This window comes from Sciurus carolinensis, chromosome 6, assembly GCF_902686445.1.
Source record: "Sciurus carolinensis chromosome 6, mSciCar1.2, whole genome shotgun sequence".
In the NCBI taxonomy this organism is placed as follows: Eukaryota; Metazoa; Chordata; class Mammalia; order Rodentia; family Sciuridae; genus Sciurus; species Sciurus carolinensis.
Window position 1 is genome coordinate 131279024 of NC_062218.1, and position 24232 is coordinate 131303255.

Consider the following 24232-nt stretch of genomic DNA (forward strand, 5'->3'; position numbering starts at 1 on the left):
TAAAAAATCCAAAACTTGAGAATAGACAAAAGGGATGATTAAGTGTTCTTTCTGTGTATGCTTGGCAGGCTCTAGCAGACTTTTGGGAAATTATGTGATCTTGTTGACATGTGTGCCTTTCATTGACTTCTATTGGCTTGCAATTTTACAACTCTGTAGGGGTAGAGGTTAACTTATGATGCAAATGATTCTTGTCCTTATGGTCAACGATTCCTGTTCATAGCAGTGCAAATAAAATTTGTTAAGAGATGCAATTGCTTTCTCTCTGGCAGAAAAGGATAACTTCAATGTAGAAAACACAACTTTAGACATCAATGATTATTTACTGGTGGTTGAACTCAGGGCCACATAATCACTGAACCACATCCTCAGCCCTTTTCTGTGTTTTATTTAGAGACAGGGTCTCACTGAATTGCTTAGAGCCTTACTAAGTTGCTGAGGCTGCCTTTGAACTCTCCATTCTCCTGCTTCAGCCTCCTAAGCAGCTGGGATTTCAGGTGTGCACCATAGTGACCAGCTCATCACTGATTATTATGCTTAGGATATTAACCTGTCTTGCATGTGTTAGCAAATTTCTTACCGAATTTGTTTGGTTGAATGAAATAAATCTCATCAATTCTCCTTTGCATTGGTTCTAACATCCTACAGGTCCATCACTGACAAACTTTAGTCAGGCTCCTCTGAACCTTCGTTTTGGTTAGGCCCAAACTAATCACATACTGTTATTAGTTTTTCCAGCCCAGTCTGAGCAAAGAATTTTGCTAAGTGAGTTTAGTGAGAATCCCCTCACTCTTGATATCTGATCACCTTTTGTCTCTGGGTCAAGTTCTTCATCCCTCACCTTTGATGCCTGAATCCTTGGTCTGCTTTTAGCAAGAATCTGTAAGCTCTGTTTAGCAAGACTCCCCCTTCTTCTTGATGTCTCCTCTTAGAAGTTTTTGAAACACACTAAACTTGGGGTTCCCACATCTGAAATTGTGAATGACTTTCTCATGCTAAGTGTAGAGGCTGGAGAACCTGTCTCCCACGCTGACATGGGAGTGGAGATTGCCCACTTAGGCCTCTTAACTGCAGGTTAACTAAACCTGCATGTGTACATTTTGTCCCTTTTGTCACTCTGCCTCTCCTTTAAAAGTTCTGCTCAATATCAGGAATTTTGAAGATGGAATTTTTCTTTCAAAGCTTACTTTGAATAAAAACTATTTTACTACCAACTTGACTCAGTATTTCTCGAGCAGTGAGAATTATGGTCTAGCCTCTTTCCTTTCAGGCAGTGTTAGAGCTGTCTAGAAATATTTTCCATCCACTGACCCCAATTCTGCTCTTTGGCTTTAAACCCTTAGATGTCTTTGTTGTATTTGGAGTTGAGCCTTACTTCTTTTCCCTGTTGTGATACTCCTGTTAGCAAGAGTTGGAATAGTCTTCCTTACCGTTTTAACAAGTTGTCATAAATTTATTTTAACACCATTAATTATTGGAATAAAATTTTCACATTCATAATTTACATATATATTATGTATATGCATTTTTCAGTCCTGGGGATTGAATCCAGGAGTACTCTACCACTGAGTTACATCCCCAGACCTTTTTATTTTTTGACACAGAGTCTCCCTATGCTGCCCAGATTGGCCTCAAAATTTGTGATCCTCTTGCCTCAACTTCAGCAACCAAGTTGCTGGGATTACAGGCATGAGCCACCGCGCCTGGCTGACGTTCACACTATTTGCTTGAGTCACATAAAATTATTGAAAAATACTTCAGCAAAAATCTCCTTAGTGAGGCATTAGTAACAGCCCAGTTTAAAAACAAAATTCCACTATTTGTCTTGCTTTAGCTTTTTTCTCACAGTTCCTTTGTTTATTTGTGTTGATTACTTCCTTCCCTGGTCTGTCAGTTTACCAGGACTGGGGATTTATCTCTTTAAGATTGTATTAATAGTGGACAAAGTTTTAATGAATGAACGAATGGTCCCTGATCTTAGCAGAAACCGCAATCAGGAGGTCCCTTCCTGAGCCGTTCTGCAGTTTAGATTTCCGGTTTAGTTTAGATGCTGTCTAGCAGATGCTAAAGCACACTTTACGTTTTTTTTTTTTTTTTCACTTTCGTTAACTGCTATGCAATCGCTGCTTGAACTTCCCTTAACTAAACCAGGGTTCACACCAGGCTCTTCTGACCTGGAAACTCCAGATTCGCTGTTCTGGGTTCCCTGTTATTCTCAACGGTGTCTGTGTGGATTGGTGGAGGAAGGGGATGTGGATCTTGAGGGATGGGTATACACAGGAATAGTAAGGCAGAGACGAAGGGATAAGGAATAAAAACGATGAAATGAAAACAAACAACAACAATAACTTGCCATGAATTCCGTAGCAAGTGTTTTTCCAACTGCTTTCCAAATATTAACACAACATATCTAAAAATGTACCCAGGTAGGGCTGGGGAGGTGAGGCAGAACTCTTGGTCAAGGTTGTGGCGGGCCAAACCGCCTCAGATCAGCCGCTAGCACTTCGTTCCGCCTTTCCGACTGCATTTTCCTTGGTTCTTTGGGCCCGGCGCCTGCGCAGTAGTCACTAACCGCTAGACTTTCGGTTTGATTCCCAGCTAGGAAGTGCTGTGTTTGCCAGTTCTGACTGCGTAGTTATCACCGCGTTTCCGAGACCTCAGTGTCGCAGGCGGCAGGCAGAGAATAGGTCGTTCTATGTTGTTCCTACGGAAGCCGGCTGGTCAGTGCGCAGTGACGCCTGGAAGTACGATGGGCGGGCACAAGTAGCACATTAAGTGAGAACAAAGGCGCCCTCGCGTGTCAGGATGGCCGAGTGGTCTAAGGCGCCAGACTCAAGGTGAGCACCTTGCCTACGGGCGTTCTGGTCTCCGAATGGAGGCGTGGGTTCGAATCCCACTTCTGACACATCGTTTTGCTCTTCTCAGGAAATACCACCCCAAAATTTCCAAAAGTGTGCTGTTATTTTCGTCTCTTCTGTGGAAGAAGGCCACAACTAGCCTTTATCTCTCCTCGTTTTCCGTTGCTCGTTTGTCTGTCTCAGCAGTAGCCAAACGGCTGTTTATTGAGGAGTTGTGGCGGTGTTGGCAGCTTCAGTAGGAGTGCGGAGCTCCTTCCAATGATATTCTTGCGCATCACGTATGTCACACAACTCTCACTTTATCTATTACAGAGGGCAACACCTTCTAACGGCTTCCCTGGTGGTCTAGTGGTTAGGATTCGGCGCTCTCACCGCCGCGGCCCGGGTTCGATTCCCGGTCAGGGAAGAGCTTTATTTTCCATGCAGACCTCTGAAGCCAAAATGGCCATTTCATTTTAAAAAAGGAAAAGGAAAAATGAGTTTAATATTTGTCTCTTTTGGTAGAGAGTAGTTATCAGAAATGAGATTTTCTCCGGCTTGTAAATGACGGTTGTGTTCCGGGCACCTTTAAACAACCACATCTTAAGAAAAGAACAACTCGGACAGCACTAAATGATCCAAAAAGATAGCCCTGGACTTTCGAAGTGCCTGGTCTTAGAAGTTTGACAAGAAGTTTTAAAAGTCTTCCTAGATTTCCAGAAGGCCGTTTAACATGGCGCCTGTCGATTAGAGGTGTGGTTCAAAGAATTTTAGCTCCTAGTAGACGTTTGGGTAATTGTCTCTATTATTAACTATTATTTTGAAAATAATATAAATAATGGAAATAATGCAACACATTGTCTGAATTCAATATTGGTTAATATTTTGCCACATTCTCTCTCTCAAGAACGATATTCACAGGTCTCCATACCCCAGGCAAGCACCACTTGAAGGTTGCAGACCTGCCATTATTATAGAACAATAAGTAACACCTAGAAAAGTTGATTTACAATGTCATCATTCACTAATTCACATTTAAATTTCCCCTGCATGTCTTTAAAAAGGCGTAGTTGCTTTTAAAACTTTATTCTGGGAATTTTCTTATTTCCCTTTCTTTTTGTAGTACTGGGGATTGACAAACCCCCCCACCGCGCGCCCCCTTCAGTTTGCTAGGCAAGAACTCTACTACTGATGTACAGGTTTAGTCCCATTTTTTACATCTTGCTGCGACAGGTTTTTTCTAAATTACTCAGACTGGCCCCGAAACTTGTGATTTTCCTTTCTCCTTCTTCTCCTTCCCCTCCCTTCCCCTCCTCAGGGCTGGAGATCAAACCCAGGTATTCTACCACTGATCTACCACCCCAGTCCTTGAGTGTGAAGGTCTTAACATTTTTATAATATTCTGAGTCTATATGCCTACTTTGTTGTTGCTTTCCATTGTATTCATTTTCCCCCTAGTACGTGTTCTAGACCTTCAGCCCACCACAGTTATTGTATACATTCTGCCTCTTTCTGTTATAACCAGGTTTCCCAGAATAACCCCAGATCTGAGGACATAAAGCTTGCCCAGGCTTGCAGAGGACTTAAATGCAACCTGGCCTTGTGTGGACCACAGCACAGTGACTGACAGCTAGATTGGCATAGAGTTCAAATAGAGGGTGCCTTTCTAACTGAAGGCAAGCTGTTTTATCTTCTCCATGCCTTAGTTTTCTTTTTGGTAAAACTGGCCAAAGAATGAAGAAAAAGAATGAAATTCTTGCTAATCTTTAAGTTTCAGTTTAAACTTCCCTTTTCAACCTGAATTCAAATATACAAATATGAAAGACGGGGCTGGGGGGTTATGGGGGAAGACTGAAAGGACAAACACCCACATGTAACTGTGATTTCCTAGAGTGGTTGGATTATAAAATTTTAAACTTTCTTTGTTGTAATTTTATGCAGGAGTATGTAAAATTTATTAGTAGAAAAATAATATAGTTTGTTTGACAAACGGCTTCCACTGTATACAAAAGTTAACTCAAAATGAATCATAGATTTTAAAAATTTGTTCTTATATGGAATATAACTTCTCATTCTTCTGGTTGTACATGATGTAGAATTAATTGGTCATGTAATCATATATATATACATAGAAAAGTAATGTCTGATTCATTCTAGTGTCTCTTCTATTCCCATTCCCCCTTTCTTCTCTTCATTCCCTTTTGTCTAATCCAAGATACTTCTATTCTTTTCTACCTTCCCCACTTATTGTGAGTTAGTATCCACATATCAGAGAACATTCAGCCTTTGGTTTTTTGGGATTGGCCTATTTCAATTAGCATGATAGTCTTTAGTTTGATCCATTTATATGTCTTTAGTTTCATCCATTTATAGGCAAATGCCATAATTACATTTCTCTTTATGGCTGAGTAGTATTCCATGGTGTATATGTACTATATTTTCTTTATCCATTCATCTGTTGAAGGGCACCAAGGCTGGTTCCATAGTTTAGCTATGAATTGAGCTGCTAAAAACATTGAAGTGGCTGTGTACGTAGTATGCTGATTTTAAGTCCTTTGGGTACAAACTGTGAAGTGGGATAGCAGGGTCAAATGGTGGCTCCAACATTGCATGTTTTCTGAGGATTCTCCATACTGCTTTCCAGAGTGTTGGCACCAATTTGTAGTCTCACCAGCAATGTATGAGTGTGCCTTTTTCCCCACATCCTTGCCAACATTTATTGTTGCTTGTATTCTTGATAATTGCCATTCTGATTGCAATGAGGTGAAATCTCAGTGTAGTTTTGATTTGCATTTCTCTAATTGGTAGAGGTGTTGAACATTTTTTCATATATTTGTTGATCAATTGTATTTCTTTTTCTGTGAAGTGTCTGTTCGGTTCTTTTACCTATTTATTTAATTGGGGTTTTTTTTTTTGGTATTAAGTTTTTTGGTTGTTTCCTTTGCTGTGAAGAAACATTTTTTGTTTGATTCCATTCCATTTGTTGATTCTTGATTTTACTTCTTTTTTTAAAAATTTTTCCTTTTTTTTTATTGTGAACAAATGGGATACATCATGTTGTATAATCATAAATTTACATAGGGTAATGTTGTTTGATTCATTTTGTTATTTTTTCCCTTCCCCCCCACCCCTCCCACCCCTCTTTTCCCTCTATACAGTCCTTCCTTCCTCCATTCTTGCCCCCCTCCCTAACCCTAACTCTAACCATAACACTAACCCCTCCCACCCTCCATTATGTGTCATCATCCACTTATTAGTGATATCATTCGTCCTTTGGTTTTCTGAGATTGGCTTATCTCACTTAGCATGATATTTTCCAATTTCATCCATTTGCCTGCAAATGCCATAATTTTATCATTCTTTATGGCAGAGTAATATTCCATTGTATATATATACCACAGTTTCTTTATCCATTCATCCATTGAAGGACATCTAGGTTGGTTCCTCAATCTGGCTATTGTGAACTGAGCAGCAATGAACATTGATGTGGCTGTATCTCTGTAATATGCTGATTTTAAGTCCTTTGGGTATAGGCCAAGGAGTGGGATAGCTGGGTCAAATGGTGGTTCCATTCCAAGTTTTCTAAGGAGTCTCCACACTGCTTTCCAGAGTGGCTGCACTAATTTGCAGCCTTGATTTTACTTCTTGTGTTTTAGGAGTCTTGTTAAGGAAGTCAGTTCCTAGGCTGACATGGTGGAGAGTTGGGCCTACTTTTTCTTCTAATTGGTGTAGGATTTCTGTTCTAATGCCTAAGTCTTTGATCCACTTAAAGTTGAGTTTTGTGCAGGGTGAATTTCTTTTTGCTACATATGGATTTCCAGTTTTCCTGGCACCATTTGTTGAAGAGACTTTCTTTTCTCCAATGTGTGTTTATCACACCTTTATTTAATATGAGATAACTGTATTTATGTGGGTTTGTCTCTGTGACTTCTATTCTGTTCCATTCATCTACATGTCTGTTTTGGTGCCAATACCATGCCATTTTTGTTACTATAGCTCTGTGGTATAATTTAAGGTCTGGTATTCTGATACTTCCTACTTTACTTTTCTTGCTAAAGATGGCTTTGGCTATTCTGGGGCTCTTATTTTTCCAAATGAATTTCATGGCTGCTTTTTCTATTTCTAGGAAGAACATCATTGAGATTTTAATAGGAATTGCATTAAATCTGTATAGTGCTTTTGGTAGTATGGACATTTTGACAATGTTAATTCTGCCTAGCCAAGAACATGGGAGATCTTTTTATCTTCTAATGTCTTCTTCAATTTCTTTCTTTAGTGTTCTGTATTTTTCCTTGTAGAGGTATTTCACCTCTTTTGTTAGATTGTGAATCACAGATTTAAATGTAACATATAAAACTATAAGACTTTTAAAAGAAAATAGGAGAAATTCTTCAGGACCTTGGCCTGAGTGGAGTTCTTAGACATGACATAAATTGGAGCTCATCAAAATTTCAAATTTGTTCTGTGAAAGACCTAGTTAAGAAGATGAAAAGACAAACTACACAGAGGGAAAAAAATTGCAAAACCACATTTCCGATAAAGGATTTTATCTAGAATATATAGAGAACTCTCAAAACTCAATATTAAGAAAGCAAACCATTTAATTGGAAAATAAGTCAAAGACATGAGAAGATAATTCATCAAAGAGAGTTATAAAAAGATGTTTAACACTGTTGAAGTAAAATCAAAACCAGATGTCAACAGTTGTACTTATCAGTATGCTCCCCCTGAAAAAGATAAAGATATCTGAATAATACATATTTTTCTCCCACCAAATGCTGGTGGGGAAGATGCAGAGATGCTTTCAAATATTGCTAGTGGGAATGTAAAATGGCGCAGACATCCTGGAAAGAGTATGGCAATTTTTATTTTTTATTTTTTTACAAATCTATGCACTTACCATGTGACCCAATAATTATGTTTCTAGGCAGTTATCCTTGAGAAAGAAAAGCTTAGTTTTATACAAAAAGTAATAAATAAACATTGATTGCATTGTTATTTGTGAAAGTCCAAACTGGAAATAGCCTACAGTTCCTCAATGGGTGGATGATTATTTAACCTGCCATCCCACAGAATGCCACTCTGCCATAAAAACAAAACTATTGCCACAGAGAATAATTTGAATAGATCTCAGGGAGTTTGCTGAGTGAAAACTTCAATTTCAAAAGGTCATATACTCTATAATTACACTTGTATGACATTCTGGAAATGACAAAATTCTAATAATGGTAGAGATTAGCAGTTGTTAGGGGTTAGGCATGTTGAGGATCAGGGAGTGGGGTGAGTGTGACCATAAAGGGATAAAACAAGGAAGATCTTTGTGTTAATTGAAGAGTTCTTTACCTCAATTGTGTGGTGGTTGCAAGAATCTAATCTATGCATGTGATAAAATGAAATAGAATTATATCTAAACGTTGTACTAATGTCAAATTTCTGGCTTTGTTATACTAAATTATGTAAAATGAAAAAGATTTCAGTTTGAAATTGGGCATACTGGGACCTGTCACTCTCTGTGACTTCTGGTGAATCCATAATTAAAAAAAAATTAACTTCTCCTTATGTACTAAGTGACATCATAACCCCCTGCAATTATAATCCAGGAAGAAGTCCACTTCAGGGATTCCAAAGTTCTTCCTGTTTTATTGATGATACACAACATAAACTGGTTCTTGTTACACTTATTTTATTATATGTTTTAGTTCCTAAGCTTGTCTCCAACTTCGCTGAGGTAAGGATTTGGGTCTCACCTGTCAGATTTCAGAGCTGCTATCAGAGTGGTTGTTTAATGCATGTGAATTTAATGTATGTAGTGAGACAGTGTGGACTGTGAGATTGGGGGACCAAGGGTCCCTGTGCAGCTGAGCTTCAAGTGAGGAAGGAGAATGATAACCACATCTCTAGGGAGGTAATTGGAGAATGGGTGAGTCAGTCCTGGGAAAATCAATTTGCCATGTGGCCTCAGATTCTCTACACATTCCTTCTGGGTATGCTCTGAATGTAAGGTCCTGACTGTTCTTTGCTAGCACTGTTTCTCAGGGTTATATTTTAGCAGAAACCTTGAAGGAAAAAAGTGCCTAGTGGGCTTGGGGATGTAGTTCAGTGGTAAAGTGCTTGCCTTGTATGCATGAGGGCCTGGGTTTGATTCTCAGAAAGGAAAGGAGAAAAGTGCTTAACCCCCACCCCCAAGAAAAAGCAGACTTGCATACTGCTGTTATAATATTGGTAAACTCTATGAGCTCACTGCTTCTCAGCTTCCATACAAGTCCACTGCATACATAGTACCTATTTGGATCCCGTGGGACTTGGCAAGCTGATGCAGCTTTATGTGCCATGAGTAATAAGTCCTTTGTCTCTGACCCATGAATCCTCTCAGCTTCCATGATACCTTGGCAGGCTCACTTGTTAGATTGCAACTGACATAAAATCCTAGACCCTGTTAGAGTGGTTTTCCTGAGTAGCATGCTGTTCTGTTCTAGTTTTAAGCTCTAAACAGAATGTCAGTATTTTAACTGGTTCTGAAGGCCTTCCTGAAGGTACCTTGTTCCCTTTGATGATAAACTGTCCCCTCACTTCATAGCCACGTGGTTTCTTCCTGTGGCCTGTGAGTGATGAACTCAAGAGGTCCTTTAGGGACAAAATTCGGGCCAGGTCACTGCCAAATGATGGGCTTCTCTAGATTGCATCCTTGCCCAGCCATCTCATTATCTCCGTGCTTGAAAGTTATCATCAGTATCAACTCCATCTGTTTACTTCTTCACTTCTCAGGACTGCCAGGACAAGAAGATTCAGTCAGAAGTGGGGAAAAGTAGGAGAGGCAGAATACCACTCTCTGCCTTCTGAGAACTTTTAATTCATTCAAACACTTCAAATGTTAATTGCTGAACATTTCCAAAGTGAATTGTTAATTGTTTTGGGACCACAAAAAAGAGTAAGACAGAGAAGCTGAGCCTAGAAGAAGCAAGAGGTTTTGGAGTTAAATTTAGAGTTAGGATGAGGTTTGAACCATGTAGGACCAGCATTTGTGACCTCTTGGAGAATCACTGTAATCTGTAATATGGAGTAGTATTAGAGTATGTACATCAAGGACTGTTGTAATAACATGGAAAAGCATTGAACAGGTTGTTGCCCACACAACAACCTCCAGGTAACTAAGTTTCTGCCCTTTCTTAAAATTCATTAAAATCACTAGTGCCACAAAAAGAAAAAGAAAAAAAAAAAAAATCAGTCCTGGAAGGAAGAGTAGAGATGGGGAGGGGAGCTAGGGATAGACTCAGATTAAAGGAACCAAAAACAGAGCAAAGGACCCCAGGTGAGGGCATTAGAAGGCAAGGGTCTCCAAAGCCCTTAGAACTCAACTCTAAAATTATTTGGATGCCACTCCGAATGTAGATAAAACACTTAATTTTAGTCTTAAATTCGATGAATGCTTTATTTTAATCATTACATCAAATGTACTTGTTCAAATATCATCAATAAATCCAAGGTCATGGGGGAAAATATTGTAGGGACTCCATTCGTTGGTGTAAGTGGCACCTCTTGATTTGGCGTCTTTGGGTAAAGGTGAAGATAAAATGAGATAGTGGGTTTTAAGTGTTTTCCTGTGGACCAAGTTAACAGGAATCATTCAGATTCTTTGGGTGATACAAACTGGCTATAGCTCACTTTTGGAGTAGGCCTCTTTTGTGTCCCCAGGGTCCTTTGTCAAAGTCAAATCCACAGCCTCTTGGATACTCTTTGCTGCTCTGAGTCCTGATTTGATAGCTGTGTCAATCCAGCCATGAGGCAGGGCTGTGTGCTCACCAGCAAAGTAGACCGGCCCTTCTGGATGGCTGAGCTCCTGGGCATAGTCCACATATTGGTAAGGAGTGAAAAAGGTGAACCCTCCCATGGAATAAGGATCTTGGCTCCAGTGCTTGACTGTGGAATAGGGGCACAGGGCCCGGAGCTCTTCTTTGGGGCGGTCATGGACAGCGGCTAGGTCATTCAAGATGACATCAACCACCTGGGCATGGTCCATGGCAGCAAAGAATATGGAGTCATCGTCTAGAGTATAGGAAGCCAGGATGACCCCTGTGCCATTGGGGAATATGTGATCGGGGTAGTAGATAAAGCGGGAAGGGCGGTCTGTGCTGGACTTGCCACTGGAAATGCCTTCATGCTCCCAGAAACGCTGTGTGCAGGCCAGGATCACTTTGGTGGCACTGTTGTAGTGAACTGAACGTAGTGCATCCTCCTTGTTGAGAGAGAGGGGTGGCCTAAAATGGAGGAGCCGGGCAGCCTTGGCAGTGCAGGCCACCACCACAAAATCGGCAGTCAGATGTGACCTGGGTTGCAGAGGGTCAGGCGTCCTGTAGGTGACATGGACATGGTCTCCAGATACCTCTACTTCCTCTGCTGGTGAGCGAAACAAGACTGTCCCTGGCAAGAGGGCATCATGCAGGGCCTGAGGGAGTTGGTCGAAGCCTCCAACGATTTCATAGAACCTGAGAATGAGCAAGCAAAGGAGGGAAAGGGAAACAGGTTGACGGACAAGGCATGCACAGGATGGGTCATTTGGACCAGATGGTGACTGAGTTCTGTAATGGACTGTACTGGGAGATTTAACAGTCGACAAAAAGATTAACAGCAGGCAGTGTCTGTTAACTCTAAGGAACTGGAGAAGGTGTTGCTTTGGGCTGATCTATCAGAAAAATGCAACCCCTCTGAGCCTCTATAGTCCTTTACTCTCAGTCACTTCCCTTAGGTCCCCTTGATGGTCACCTCCATGCAGGATGCCTGGTCTCACAGCTGACAAAGATGCAGGATTCTTATGTATATATTTAGCCCCGTCCATAATGCCACTAGAGAGCACAGCACAGGGTGGACCTAAAGAATGCAGCCTAAGTCCCACCAAGAATCTTCCCTTGACCTGTCTTCAGACTTCCTCACCTTTCTCTCTCCCTATATGGCAACTGTTGGCTTGAATTTAAGTTGATTAACTCTGAATAAAAATGCTGAGGAGAAGTGGGAGGATGCAGGTAGAGAGAGAAGAGGCCTATAAGTTCAAAAAAATAAATCCATCAGGGCTCCCACAGGCTTAGTTGTCCTCTGGTAAATGTCTGTACCTGTTTCATCTGATTAAGATTACAGAACCCCAGGTAAGAGTAAATCCCAGTTCATCTGATTCATCGATACAGATCACCTGGCCAGTGACCAAAGGTGACTAGGGTCTGAGTTTGGCAACCCTGATTTACCTTTCTGGACTGAAAAAATAGCAAGTTCCCTTGCATGAATTCCCTAAAGAAGGACTGATGTTATACTCTTTGTCACAGAAGAATAGGTAAGGGCCATCGTAAAGCAGATTTATAGCCTCCTAACAGTCCCTTAGCCAGAGGTTCTCAAAGTGGGTTCCTACTGGAAATATGTCAGAAATGCATGTTCTTGGGTCTCAGCCCAGGTCTGACTGGGGGTAATGCCCAGTCACAGGTGTTTACCAGGCACCCTCCCTCTGGTGATTCTGAGGTTCCCTGGAGTTTGGAAACCCCTGCTCTTTCTTTCTGTGCTCCCATTTTTCTTGGAATTGTCACCTGGTTTATCTTGTCCTTCCTTCTACTACTGTCCTCATTAGTAACTGGCCAACCCATGTCCATTTGCTTCCCCCATTTCCCACCTGGGATCCTGAAAGAAGGAGATGATGCCGCGTAGAGTTTCTATGAAGGCCTCATAGTAGCCAGAGTCTGTGTTCAGCAGGTCCCCGATCATCTGCACTGCCCCACGACTCAGGTTCCCCACCTTGATCAGGTACTCCTGTGATCGTGTTCAGGGGAAGAAGGTAACCAGGTCAGGGAGTTGACATGGAGTCATTGCTTCCTAGCTGGAGTGATGGGTAGCTGTGACAGGGTGGGGCATGCTTAGTCATGGTTAGAGGGGAGCCTGAGGACTGACCTTGGTGGAAAAGGAGTCATACTTTTCCAGCATCTGGCTGCAGTTACTGTTCTTCAGCTCCTCCACCACCTTGGCATGGGAGAAGGAGGAGGGGAGGACATGTTGGCAAAGTTCAGTTCCACATACACCCTTGACCCTGCTCCCACATGCCCCAATGGTCCATGCTTGGCACTTGCTTCTACTCATCCTGGGTGTGTCTGAGGCATTCTTCATATTAGTACAGAATGCAAGACTCAGTCCTACAACTGGATTGTGGTGCTCCATGGTGGAAACTTTCTCTCTACTCTTGGTGTGTAAAGGTAGGAGCCAGGCTCTCCTGTCAGCCTTGGAGCTCCCAGAATTGGAGACGTCTGCCTCCTTGTCCTTGACTGAGGACATTTCTGCAGCCCTCTGAGGCCATTGTGAAAGATATGGGTGCTAGAGGGCTTGGTCCAGCTGAGCTATTGAGAGAGATCAGATGAGGTGCAAGAGCTGGGGATATCCACTTTATACACATCTTCTCACTTAATCCTCACAACCAGGCTAGGAGAGAGTCTCCAGTAGCATGGTTGCTTTATAGAAGCTGGAACAGAGAGATGGCAAGCATCTTGCCCAGGGTCACACAGTACATTCAAATACAGAGTCCAGCTTATAGGTCTTTCTCTGCCATAAACCTGGACCTGCCATGATGATCTCAGTGGCAGCTAGGTTTGCATGTCTGTACATGTGGAGACATTTGAGATCTGAAACTGCACTTGCTGAGCAAATGGCTCAGATGAGAGGTCATGAGAGGGAGGCAAGGTTGACAAGGACCAAGCTAGTGGAGCCCTCCTACACGTGGGCCTGGGGTCCATGGAAGGATTTTCACTACACTTAGGCAATCAAAGAGAAACTTCAGGAAGTTTGCATAAAATGTCTCTGAAAAAGATGATGGCCTGCATGGAGGTCACTGATTCCTGCTTTGTCTTACCTTTCTCAGTGATTCATTGAAGAGCTGTTCAGCTGTCTTTCCCACCTCATCTGCTCTGACCGGGTAGCCTAGTAGGCTGGGGTCGGCCTGCACAGCCCCCAAGCGCTGCCGTACTCCATTGACCAGCACCCAGGTCTGGTTGTTGTAGGGGCAAAACTCCTTGAGGGTCATCCCAAACTTCCTGATGAGCTCATGAGAGAGCCTGCAGAGTGAGTCAGAAACTATTTGATCCAGGATGAGGAAGCCACCAGTCCTCCCTGTTTCCTGTACTCACTTCCCGCCCCTACTAGATTTCCTGGGGCCATCCCTGGCCCCCCTCCACAGAAGGAATGCTAGGTTACCTGGTCACTATGCCAAGCTAATGGCCATGTGACCAAGAGGGAACTGGGTCCCTACTCTTGTGGTCACAACACACCAGGCTGGCCCTCTGTGCTGGCTGAAATCTCTCTCACTTTGTTTGATACTTGTAGCTTTCTCATCTTTGGGTGTGGCCCTTCCAGGTCCAGTAGATACTATGAAGAGTATAAAGGATGTGTCCCCTGGATTTATCCTCCCTGGAGGCTGTGTGCATCATTCCTGATTCTTCCAGCCTGTGTTTTCCTAACGCCTGCTCACCTACCCCTTCCAGATGGTCCTCCTGATCTCAGGGCTCCCACAAGACACCACTTTCTCCCAGAGTGATGTTCATATTTCCATCATTGGCAAACCTAGCAGACTGCCTTTTGACTTTCCAAGTTGTTCTCCCACTCCAATTATTGTTTATGATCCTCAACACAACCTCCCAGGCAGGCAGGGCAGGTGCAGTTATGTCTGTTCTCTTGATTAAAACATTGAGGCTGGGAGAAATTTTGAGGTAGGCGTGGAACTGTGAAATGAGTTGTCACAGGTCCTGGCCTCTTGGTTTCCAGGAAAGAACTCCACCCATTGTTGTCCTTCTTGGCCTTGGTGCTAGCAGTCCACATCCTGGCCTTCTTCATCCACCCCTACTTCCTTGAAACCATACCTGTGGTTGACAGGAATCCTCATGGCGCCAAGCTCTATGTACCACTGTGCTCCAGGAACTCTATGGGTCTCTATTCTGCCACCTACACGCCCTGAGGCCTCCAGGACAGTCACCTAGAAAGATAAATATTTACTGAACTCAACAAGGCCAGTCACATCCCCTCCACACAACACTCTCCTCCTCCCTCTTGGCAGGCCCAGATTTGCCTCTTTCTGAAGTCTCCCTCTGTCATGGGGAGAGATCAGTTGCTCTTCTACCCTTTCCATCCCAGTCTATAGCCCTAGACCTGGTCTTTGGCCCCAGTTCCATAGGGCTATCCACCACCTGCTGTCCTACCTCCCTGCTCAGAGCCCAAGTCCCCTAAGAGATACTCTCCCAAGCACCGTTGTGTACCTGGTGGCCAGCGTCCTGCAGAGTCTTGGCAGCGGTGAGCCCAGCCATGCCTGCTCCAATCACCACTATCCGTTTTCTTTCAGCTGTCTGCCTCAGCCCATCTTGAGCCAGCTGTATCAGCTCTTCATACTGGGGGTCTTCAAAGCATTTGACAAGTTGGTCATCGAAGGCTTCAGTACTCACGCCCAGCACGGACAGGAGGGCCAGAACCAGCCAACCTGGGAACATAGTTGTGGAGATGGCAGTCAGGCAAATAGCTGGGGACCAAGGAAGGCCAGTTTTAATCCTTGATCTGTGGAGGATCATATCACTGAACCTGTGATGCAACATCCTGGCACTCCTGTTTCTTTCCTCCCTACTAGAATGTTCATTAGTCATGGGACCTTCCATGCTTGCCTTCCGTCACTCCCACTGGTCAGTAGTACCCACTCAGAGATCAATGCTTCCCATTTAGGGAGTGATACAGGCTGCATATCTGCCTTAAGGGCCTCACCTCAACCAGCTGGGTTTCCATGCAGGAGGTCAAGCCCTCAACCAAACAGAATACAAGTGAGATAGATCTGCCCTTCACATTAGATTTCCCTATCCCCCTTGGGGTTGATAAAATGTTTGTTACAATGGGAAGGCCTTAACTCAATGCAGCGATGGAAGGATGGGGTAAGGATGGAGAGCCTGAAGACATTGTTTAATAAACTTACAGTGTCCATGGTAGGCTACCAGCTTCCCAAGACCCAGAGGGACTTCATGGGATCATCTCTTAGAGATGAACAAGAGTTATTGAGGTTAAAAAATTTGCCACACTGAGCCTTCATTTCCACACTTGTCTTCCATTTCATTCTGACTCTGTTCTGAGAGAGATGTGTCATATCTTCCCTCTAGGATCCTATAAAAGATGTGTATTTTGTGATTGTTGTGTTCCTGTTTCTAAAACTATCATCTGCATTATGGGTTGAGTTGCATATTCCCCAAATTCTCTATTTACATATGGAAGCCCTTAAAGGTAATTAAGTTAAATGCAGGCTATTAGGATGGATCTTACTCCAATCTGATTGATATCCTTATAAGAAGAGGAAATTTAGACACACAAAGAGGGACACACAGAGGAAAGAACATGTGGGGACACAATGAGAAGATAGCTGTCCAAAAGTCAAAGAGAGGTCTTAAATCAAACCTACCATCACCTTGATCTGGGACAACCAGCCACCAGAACCGTGAGAAAATAAATTTCTCTTATTTAAACCTCTTAGTCTGTGACATCCTGACCTGATTAATAAAATCTATTCTTGTTCCCCAGTGGTGGAGAATAAAAAAATGATTGGTTCTTACCCAGCTCTCTCAGGTCAGGTAGCCACAGACCCTGGAAGAAAATTCATATTCATTTTTCTTCTTCAATTTTTTCTGGTGCCTGGTGTGGTGGTACATGCCTGTAATCCCAGCTGCTTAGGAGGCTGAAACTGGAGGATAGGAGTTCAAAGTCAGCCTCAGCAAAAGTGAGGTGCTAAGCAATTCTGTGAGACCCTGTCTCTAAATAAAATATAGAATAAGGCTGGGGATGTGGTTCAGTGGTCGAGTGCCCCTGAGTTCAATCCCTGGTACCCCCTCATCTCAAAAAAATAGGTTATTTGGCCTGAGGGGTTCTCTCCCTCTGCCCCTCCACAGTCACTGCAGCTGGGTCCTTCTTTGCCTTGGCCACTGCTAGAGTGACGGTTGTAAATGCAAGTTAGGTTTGGTAGCTCACTCTCGCCCTCTCTTTTTAATATTTTTGTAGTGGGGATCAAACACAGAGCTGCTTGTGTGCTAAAGAAAGAACTCTACCACTGAGCTACTCCCCCAACCCCAAACTTGCTCCTGGAGATCTTTGATGCCTTTATTTACTCTGCTGGCTAAAGAATTGCCTATCAAGGAACTTGTTATTTTACCAAGGATGCCTAGCGGAGTGCTGGGTAGGTAGTGGTGCTCAACCAATGCTCTATCAATGAACACGTGAAGGAGGTATGAGGTTCTGCACCCAACATTGTGGCCAGCAGGGACACAATGCTGACAACCTCCAGAAGACAGTCCATTGTCTTCTCCCACATTTACCTTTTCATAGACTTGGCTCCTTGGCCAAAAGTGTCTGCTACTCACCCCGTCACAGTGCTTCAGGATGTTTATAACAGAGATTTCTCCACCTGGGGTTTACCTCAGGGTGAGTCCTATGCTTCCTTCTTTTATGCTCCAGAGTGCATTTTGTCCCCACCCACCCAACCTCTAGCTTCCAGGACTCTGGTCTTTTTTCCTCTTAGCCTTTCTGGGAATTGTCACCCTCCCACTCTGCCAGGCCCTTTGCAGGGCGGTGAGGGTTTGGGGCTGCCAGGGGTGTGTCGAGGGAGTGCAGAGGCTGGAGCAGTCTGGGCTGGAGAGAAGGGGTGGTAGAAAGTAGAGGTAGGTGAGGGGGAGTAAATGTATTGAGGCATAAGCACCTGCTGCTGTCACATAATCTGGCTCTCTGCTGTCTGAATCCCGGGTCTGTGAAGGAGTTCCTTTAGTTTGGCAGTACTCAGCAGCATACTAGCCAAGCTATTCAGCAGGAATGCTGACCTCCAGTTTTAGGCCTTCTAATTCCTTCTAGAAGTGCTCCAACTCCACTACTTCTTTCATGCATAGTAACCAGACTGGACAGATCCTTGAAGTGCTGGATATTTTGGGAGAGAGGCATAGCACCAGTCAGTAGGTAGGTCAGCCCTGTCACGTCTTAAGCTGAAAGTACTCTGTTTATCTCCAGAGATCCCTGGGCATAATGTTGAACAAAGACACCAGACAAATGACACCTACTTGCTCTTCTCCTTACGTGATGTTTAAGTACAGGTAGAACTAACCGGTGGGGATAAAAGTGATAATAGGGCTTATCTCTTGGAAGTATTTCCTGGAATGGAACATAGCAGAACTTTCTGGGAGTGATGGAGATCTATTATATTTTCATCTGAGTGGTGGTCATTCAAGTGTTTCACCAAATAAGATGTCTGTACTGTACTCAATGTAAATTATTCCTCTGTAAAAATTCAAAACCATAAAAATGCCTTCTCATGTTAATGTTAAAATTGCTTTTTTTCTAGGTTTAAGAAAAATGAAGGAAGAGACAAGAGTGGAGGAGATGGAAAGCATTCTGAAGAAAATGAAGTGGGCAGGGGGTGCCCAGAGAAAGAGGGGGAGCCCAAGGCCAAGTGTGAGGCTGCTGGGGATCTGGGCTGGCATCTGTCTAGAGCCTTCTTGTGCTATGCATTGCCTGCTTTGCTTCTAAGAACTGATTAAGGCCTGAGAAACCCTAAGCACTGATATGTGGAATTTTAAGTAAAACACGGCTAAACTCCAATAGATAAGTCTACAAAGTTCCTTTTTAGTTTATGTTTAAAAAAAAGTCAAATATTGAATTTTTGGGGAAACCCCATCCTCTCCTGGGGATGCTTCCTGTTGCCAGGGCCTGGGATGGGAGTTTGACCTCACTCTTGCTATTCCAGCTCTGATTATTTTACTCACCCCACCTCTACATACCTGGAGGCAGGTCCTTTTATTACTGCTGTTTCTTGATGAGGAAAACAAAACTCACAGGAATGGGGAACTTGCTATGATGGTCCAAATCACATCACATGTGTGTGTCAGAAATGAGAGTGAGTCAATTCTTCCTGGTTTCTGAGGACGTGCCAAGCTGTGCACTCTGCTGGGAACTCTGGCAGGGCCACAAAACTAGAACAAATAAGTCAGACATCTGTTGCCACTTCTGGTGCTGAAGTAGCAACACAGGTGTGCCCACCCACATGACACACAAGCACACATTAGGGCTCAGTGAGCACATCAACTTTCAAGGGTGGACAGTTAGGCTGCCAGGATGGATCTGCCCCAGGAACTCCTGGTCTGCAAGGTAAGCACCCCACTCAGGAAGGTGGGGAATGGGCTGCTACGAATGTGTCCTGAGGACATGTGTTTTGATTGAGGGGCACTATCTATGTATGCTAGTGCTACCGGCTCTCTCAGTCACGATGCCTAAGTGGTGGTGTGGTCTGCTGGGGGCCTGGTCCAGTCAAACCTCTGGTCTTTCAATCCACTCAGAGCCAGCAGAAAGGCTGGATGTAGAAAGGTTGCCTAAAGGAGTGCAAAACCACTGGCATATGGTTTGGAGTCTGTATGGGAGGAACCTACCCTAGGGTTTCTATTTTAGAAAATCTTGTCCTGGTGGCCTTTTCCTGGGAAAGCCTGTTCTGTGGGGGGGCCTGTCCTAGGGGATCTGTCTAGGACAGATTGTCCTGGAGGAGCCTGTTTTGGGTGCCTGCCCAGGGAGACTTGTCTTAGGGCAGCCTGACCTCCTTGTCCTCTGATGTGAGGGAACAGAGCTTGGAGAAGGGAACCCTCTTGTGTTGATTATTGTTCTCCCCAAAGTCATCCCCAGGAGTGAATCTCTTTACTGTGGGTAGAGCTGGTGGAGGTGGGAAGAGGATGGAAGTAGGAGAGGAATAATGCAGGAACAGGAAGGAGCAGAATGCTGAGTCAGTAAAGGGTGAGGCCTTAAGAAGTGCCCTGCCTGGTGGCCCTTTGAGACCCCCAGCTTGCCTTCCTCTTTTTGTACCTTGTCTGTCTCCTCCATATTCACTCCTTGGGGTGTGTGAGAATCACCCTGTCTTCTCGTGTTCCCCTGCATTATACACACAAAAAGAGATTGTCACCAAGCCTTGCCCTGGTTCCTTCCTTTTAGCACTGCTATCTTACTCTGCCCTTGACAGAGCTGTCAAATAGAATGAAGTGAGACCAACAGGTGGGCTGCGAGGGTCATGGGACCCCAACCACACGGCCCACTGCCCTTGCCCTTCCAGTTGAGGATCTTCCCACTTTCTACTACAAGAATAGTATGGGACCTCAAAAACTTCATGAAGGTGGGAGTGGGGGTGGGGCATGCAAGGCAGGAAGAAGGAAGAGAGAACAGGGACCCAGGAGAACAGAGAGCTGCTTGTAAAATGTGGTGCGGCAGACACAGCTTACACCCTTGCTTTGTATAGCTTCCGACTCACCTATCCTAGACCACACCCCAACACACACACATACACCCTCCCTCTCCTTGAGGCTACTCTAGGACTATCTTACCTTTATGAGAAGATGAAATGACAAGAGGCAGAGAGAAGGGACCCTTCTTGGGACACAGCAGTGGTCACTTACTCCACCCCAATTCTCATACCATCTCTTCTCACTGGCACCCTGTCTGGTTCCTCACCAGGGGTGATGTGGTCAGAGGGGGTCTTGGTCCAGGTGGAGAAAGACTAGACCTCAGGCACACATACTTCCTTCTGGGGAGGCAAGTCAATTAGAGGAAAAGTCACTAGAGGAAAGGAAAGAGTGTCTGCATGTTTATCCTAAAACTCTGTGCTGTGACAAAATGTTGGGACCACATACATGGGAGCCTGCCTAGGACCTGTAGCACCCATGTCCACTAAGTCAGGGCTAGAGCCAAGTATCATTGTCTGGGGGCGCGGTAGGTGGTGGTTAGAGTCCTGGACAAGAATTTTCCTGTTGTGTTCCTCTGTAATAAACCTATGATCCAGATCTTCATGCATGATCTGGATCTTCTGGTCTCTCCCCTGATTTCCAGATCTCTGCTGATAGGCACTGCCAGAGAAGTTTGGGGAGGAGAAAGGAAGTGGGTAGGATTGAGACTGGGCTGTTAATCCAAACCAAATGCTGATGGCTTTTTGCATGACATCCAGGGAGATGTTCTTATCCTGATGCAATAGGTGACATGGTTCAAGAGAGTGTACCAATCAGTGGCTCAGCAGGATCAGATCACTTGAGCCTGAGTAGGTAGGTGCCAACCCTTAGTTTCTCCCTCCCACCATGTCTGTGATCCAGCTACTGTGCTTTGTCTCCCAGCTTCCTACTGGGAGTGAACCTGAATGACCTGGTATGGTTTCATGCCTGGCTCATCTCTCCACCTTTAAACCTTCTTTCTAGAGGTACACGTGGAGAGAAAGTTTTAACGTGACCAGAAGTCTTTAGGTGTCCTCTGGGAAGAGGAGGGAGCACACTAGAGGGTCTGCTAGTGGGAGTGGGGCCTGTAGCCACAGCCTTTCCACCCTGGCCCATGTGTCTTCTGGCTACTCTCTTTCTTTTGGAAGTCTGTCTCTTTTGCCCTTTCATCCCATCTGGGACACAGTATTGTTCTCCAGTGGTGGGTGGAGTGTTGGCAGTTGTGACTGGGACACCTTCTTCTTGTCCTTCAATCTTTTTATTTATTTTGTTTATATATATATATATATATATACACACACACACACACACATATACACACATATATCTATATATATACATAAATATACATACACATATACATATATATATATATATATATATATATATTTTTTTTTTTTTTTGGTACTGGGAATTGAACCCAGGGGTATTGTGGGGGTTCCTGGGAACCCCAGCCTTGGGCGTGGTCAAGATGGCGCCTGACGCCGAGCCAAAAGCGGCCAGCTATACAGTAAACAACCAGCGAATTCCAATGATTGGCTAGTTAACGATGTGACTAGAGCATGCCCCCTCGTGTACCCATTCTGCGCTTGCAGCTGTCCGCGTTTATCTCGTGTACTCTCCCCTGATTGATTGAAGTGTATATAAGCCTGGTGGGTGGGAGAGCGAGGGGGAACGGAACGGAAGAAGCGGAAGAAGTGGCGGCAGCGGCGGCAGCAGCAGCAGCAGCGGCTGGAGCTGAGCTGGAAGGAGGGAGTACGCGGGAGTGGAAGAAGCTGGGAAAAGGGAAGCTGGGAGTGCGCAGAAGCTAGGGGTAAGAGAAGCGTAGGAAAGGAACTGTGCACAATAAACTTCCAAAGCTTCAGACATTTGTCGTGTCCCTCTCTGCGGCCAGGGGGGACCCGATAACTGGTGCCGAAACCCGGGAAGATGAAGGCCTTATAAAAGAAAACAAGGTAAGATATTTGAAAAAAATTTTTTTTGTATACAAGTTGAACCGGTTATAAAAAAAAAAAAAAAAAAAAAAAAAAGGGTGTCAGGATGCGCCATTGGCGGTCCTGGGGACACGCGGAGTGCGGTCCGGTTGAAAGGTATCAGGAGTCCTGACGCGTAGAACGCGGGTTGAAAGGTATTGGGGTCCTGACGCGTGGAACGCGGGTATCGGGACGCGCCATTAGCGGTCCTGACGCGTGGAACGCGGGTTGAGGGGTACCGGGATCCTAACGCGTAGAACGCGGGTCGGGGGGGTATCGGGACACGCCATCAGCGGTCCTGGCGCGTGGAACGCGGTCTAATTAAAGTGAAAGTAGAAACACGCTTGGAGCGGTCCAATTAGGTAGTACGTGAAAAGCCGCTATAAAAATTTTAATGCGCACTTGATAGTTTTCCCTTCAGTAATTTTGTTGCTCCTGGCAGCTAGGCCACTGTTTGTTATTGTAATTACCATAACTAAAGCTATTCAAATTAGTAACAATGGGGTCTGAATGCAGCAACCCCTCAGGGAACCATTAAAAAACAATGGGATGCCATTGAGGGAAAAAAACAGCCAAAGTAAGAAAAGTCGCTTAGTGTGCCACAAGGGGGATCTTCATGAACAGGATTTAATAGTAACAGAAAAGAACGCTTAAAGAGAATAAAGTGAGGAAAGATTGAGCGGTGGTGACTTACAGAATAATTGCTCAAAAAATCTAAGAACAAGGGAAAAAAGGGAACTAAGTCTAACATAAAGAACCCCCAAAAGGAATAACCAAGTGGTAGTGAAAACTTAGGAACAAGGGGAAAAGGTAGGAGAAACCTAAGCCTAATAAAAAGAGCTTCAAAATTTGTAGAACCTGCCCGTATTTGAGAAGCAAATGGAGATACCATCAACCATTAGAAAAACTTTAAAGAGGCAGTTAAGACTATTGGAGACAGGTATGCAGAGCAGTGTTATCTGGAGAACAATGGCTAATTGGGGAAGCTCAGTAGCAAGAAATAGCTGTTGAAACTGCTTGCAGAAACATAGTGGCAAGGTTTCCCGATAGAAATGTTAATAGTAGAAGGCCAATACGTTTCAATAGATGCACAAAATCAGCAGCAAGGAGATAATGCCCTAACAAAAGATAAGAGATAACTATAGTAAAATCTGTTACACCTTATGCCCCAGGGCTATGTCCAAGATGCAGAAGAGGAAGTCATCGGAATAGTGCCTGTCAGCCTATTAGAGATAGGGAGGATAATTTCCTAGGGTCGAATCCTGAACTTCAAAAAAACGGGAGACAGGGCCCTCCCCGGGGCCCGCAACAAATATACGGGGTAATTCAACAAGTTCCCCGACGGTGGTATCCTCCCACAGAGAAGGGGAGCGCAGAGCCACCTCAGGAAGTGCCGGATTGGACATCTGTGCCACCTCCAGACTCATACTAACCCCAGATATGGGGGTGCAGATGATTGATACTGATTGGCATGAAAAAATCCCACAAAATAGTGTAGGACTATTATTAGGTAGAGGTTCCTCAACATTAAAAGGACTTATAGTACACCCAGGGGTTATTGATCCTGATTTCACTGGACAAATAAAAGCCTTGGTCTCTTCACCAAAAGGAATTACGGTCATCTCTCCAGGGGATCGCATTGCACAAATGCTTATATTGCCCAGTCGACATTCCTTGTGGCCCAGTGAAAATACAAATAAAAGACAAGGAGGTTTTGGATCAACAGGAACCACTTTAATAAACCTTACTATGGATATGGAACAGAGGCCCCTCCTAAAATTAAAAGTGGGAAATATGGAATTTACAGGTTTATTAGATACGGGAGCAGACAAAAGTATTATCAGTGCGATGGTCTGGCCAAAGCACTGGCCATTGATCACAGCAGCTCAGAGCTTGAGAGGCTTAGGAGTAGCAGAAAGCCCCAATCAAAGTGCTTCCTCATTATCGTGGAAAGATACAGAGGGACACACAGGAATATTTCAGCCATATGTCTGTAATGTTCCTATTAGCCTATGGGGACGAGACGTCCTGAAGCAAATGGATATGAAACTCACCACTGACCAGATTTACCAAGGGACTCCTGTAAGAAATATGTTACAAAATATGAATTATGATGATAAAAAAGGATTAGGAAGACATAGCCAAGGATCTACCCAACCACTGC

General features: G+C 44.1%; 2 protein-coding genes and 2 non-coding genes across 5 annotated transcripts in view; 3 read left to right on the forward strand and 1 right to left on the reverse strand.

The window, feature by feature from the left end:
- Positions 1-2602: 2602 nt before the first annotated feature.
- Positions 2603-24232, forward strand: part of Pgbd2 (piggyBac transposable element derived 2) — a 90070-nt gene continuing 68440 nt past the window's right edge. The window contains exons 1-2 of one of the 2 annotated variants that reach the window (XM_047554895.1): positions 2603-2837; positions 18202-19004. The gene's annotated coding sequence lies outside the window, so the exon portion shown is untranslated. Of the gene's footprint in view, positions 2838-18201; positions 19005-20870; positions 20930-24232 lie in introns of those variants that run through there. The other variant, XM_047554902.1, reaches the window with a different exon arrangement.
- On the forward strand, positions 2800-2905 carry Trnal-caa (transfer RNA leucine (anticodon CAA)). The gene is made up of 2 exons: positions 2800-2837; positions 2860-2905. It is a non-coding gene; the product is annotated as a tRNA-Leu (tRNA).
- On the forward strand, positions 3193-3264 carry Trnae-cuc (transfer RNA glutamic acid (anticodon CUC)). Its single transcript has one exon. It is a non-coding gene; the product is annotated as a tRNA-Glu (tRNA).
- LOC124986519 (L-amino-acid oxidase-like) lies at positions 10489-23374 on the reverse strand (the record flags this gene model as incomplete). The annotated part of the gene is made up of 7 exons (XM_047554904.1): positions 10489-11320; positions 12487-12623; positions 12762-12830; positions 13711-13912; positions 14714-14826; positions 15107-15336; positions 23353-23374. Coding segments are annotated over 7 exons (1605 nt in total), but the record flags the coding sequence as incomplete, so codon positions are not given.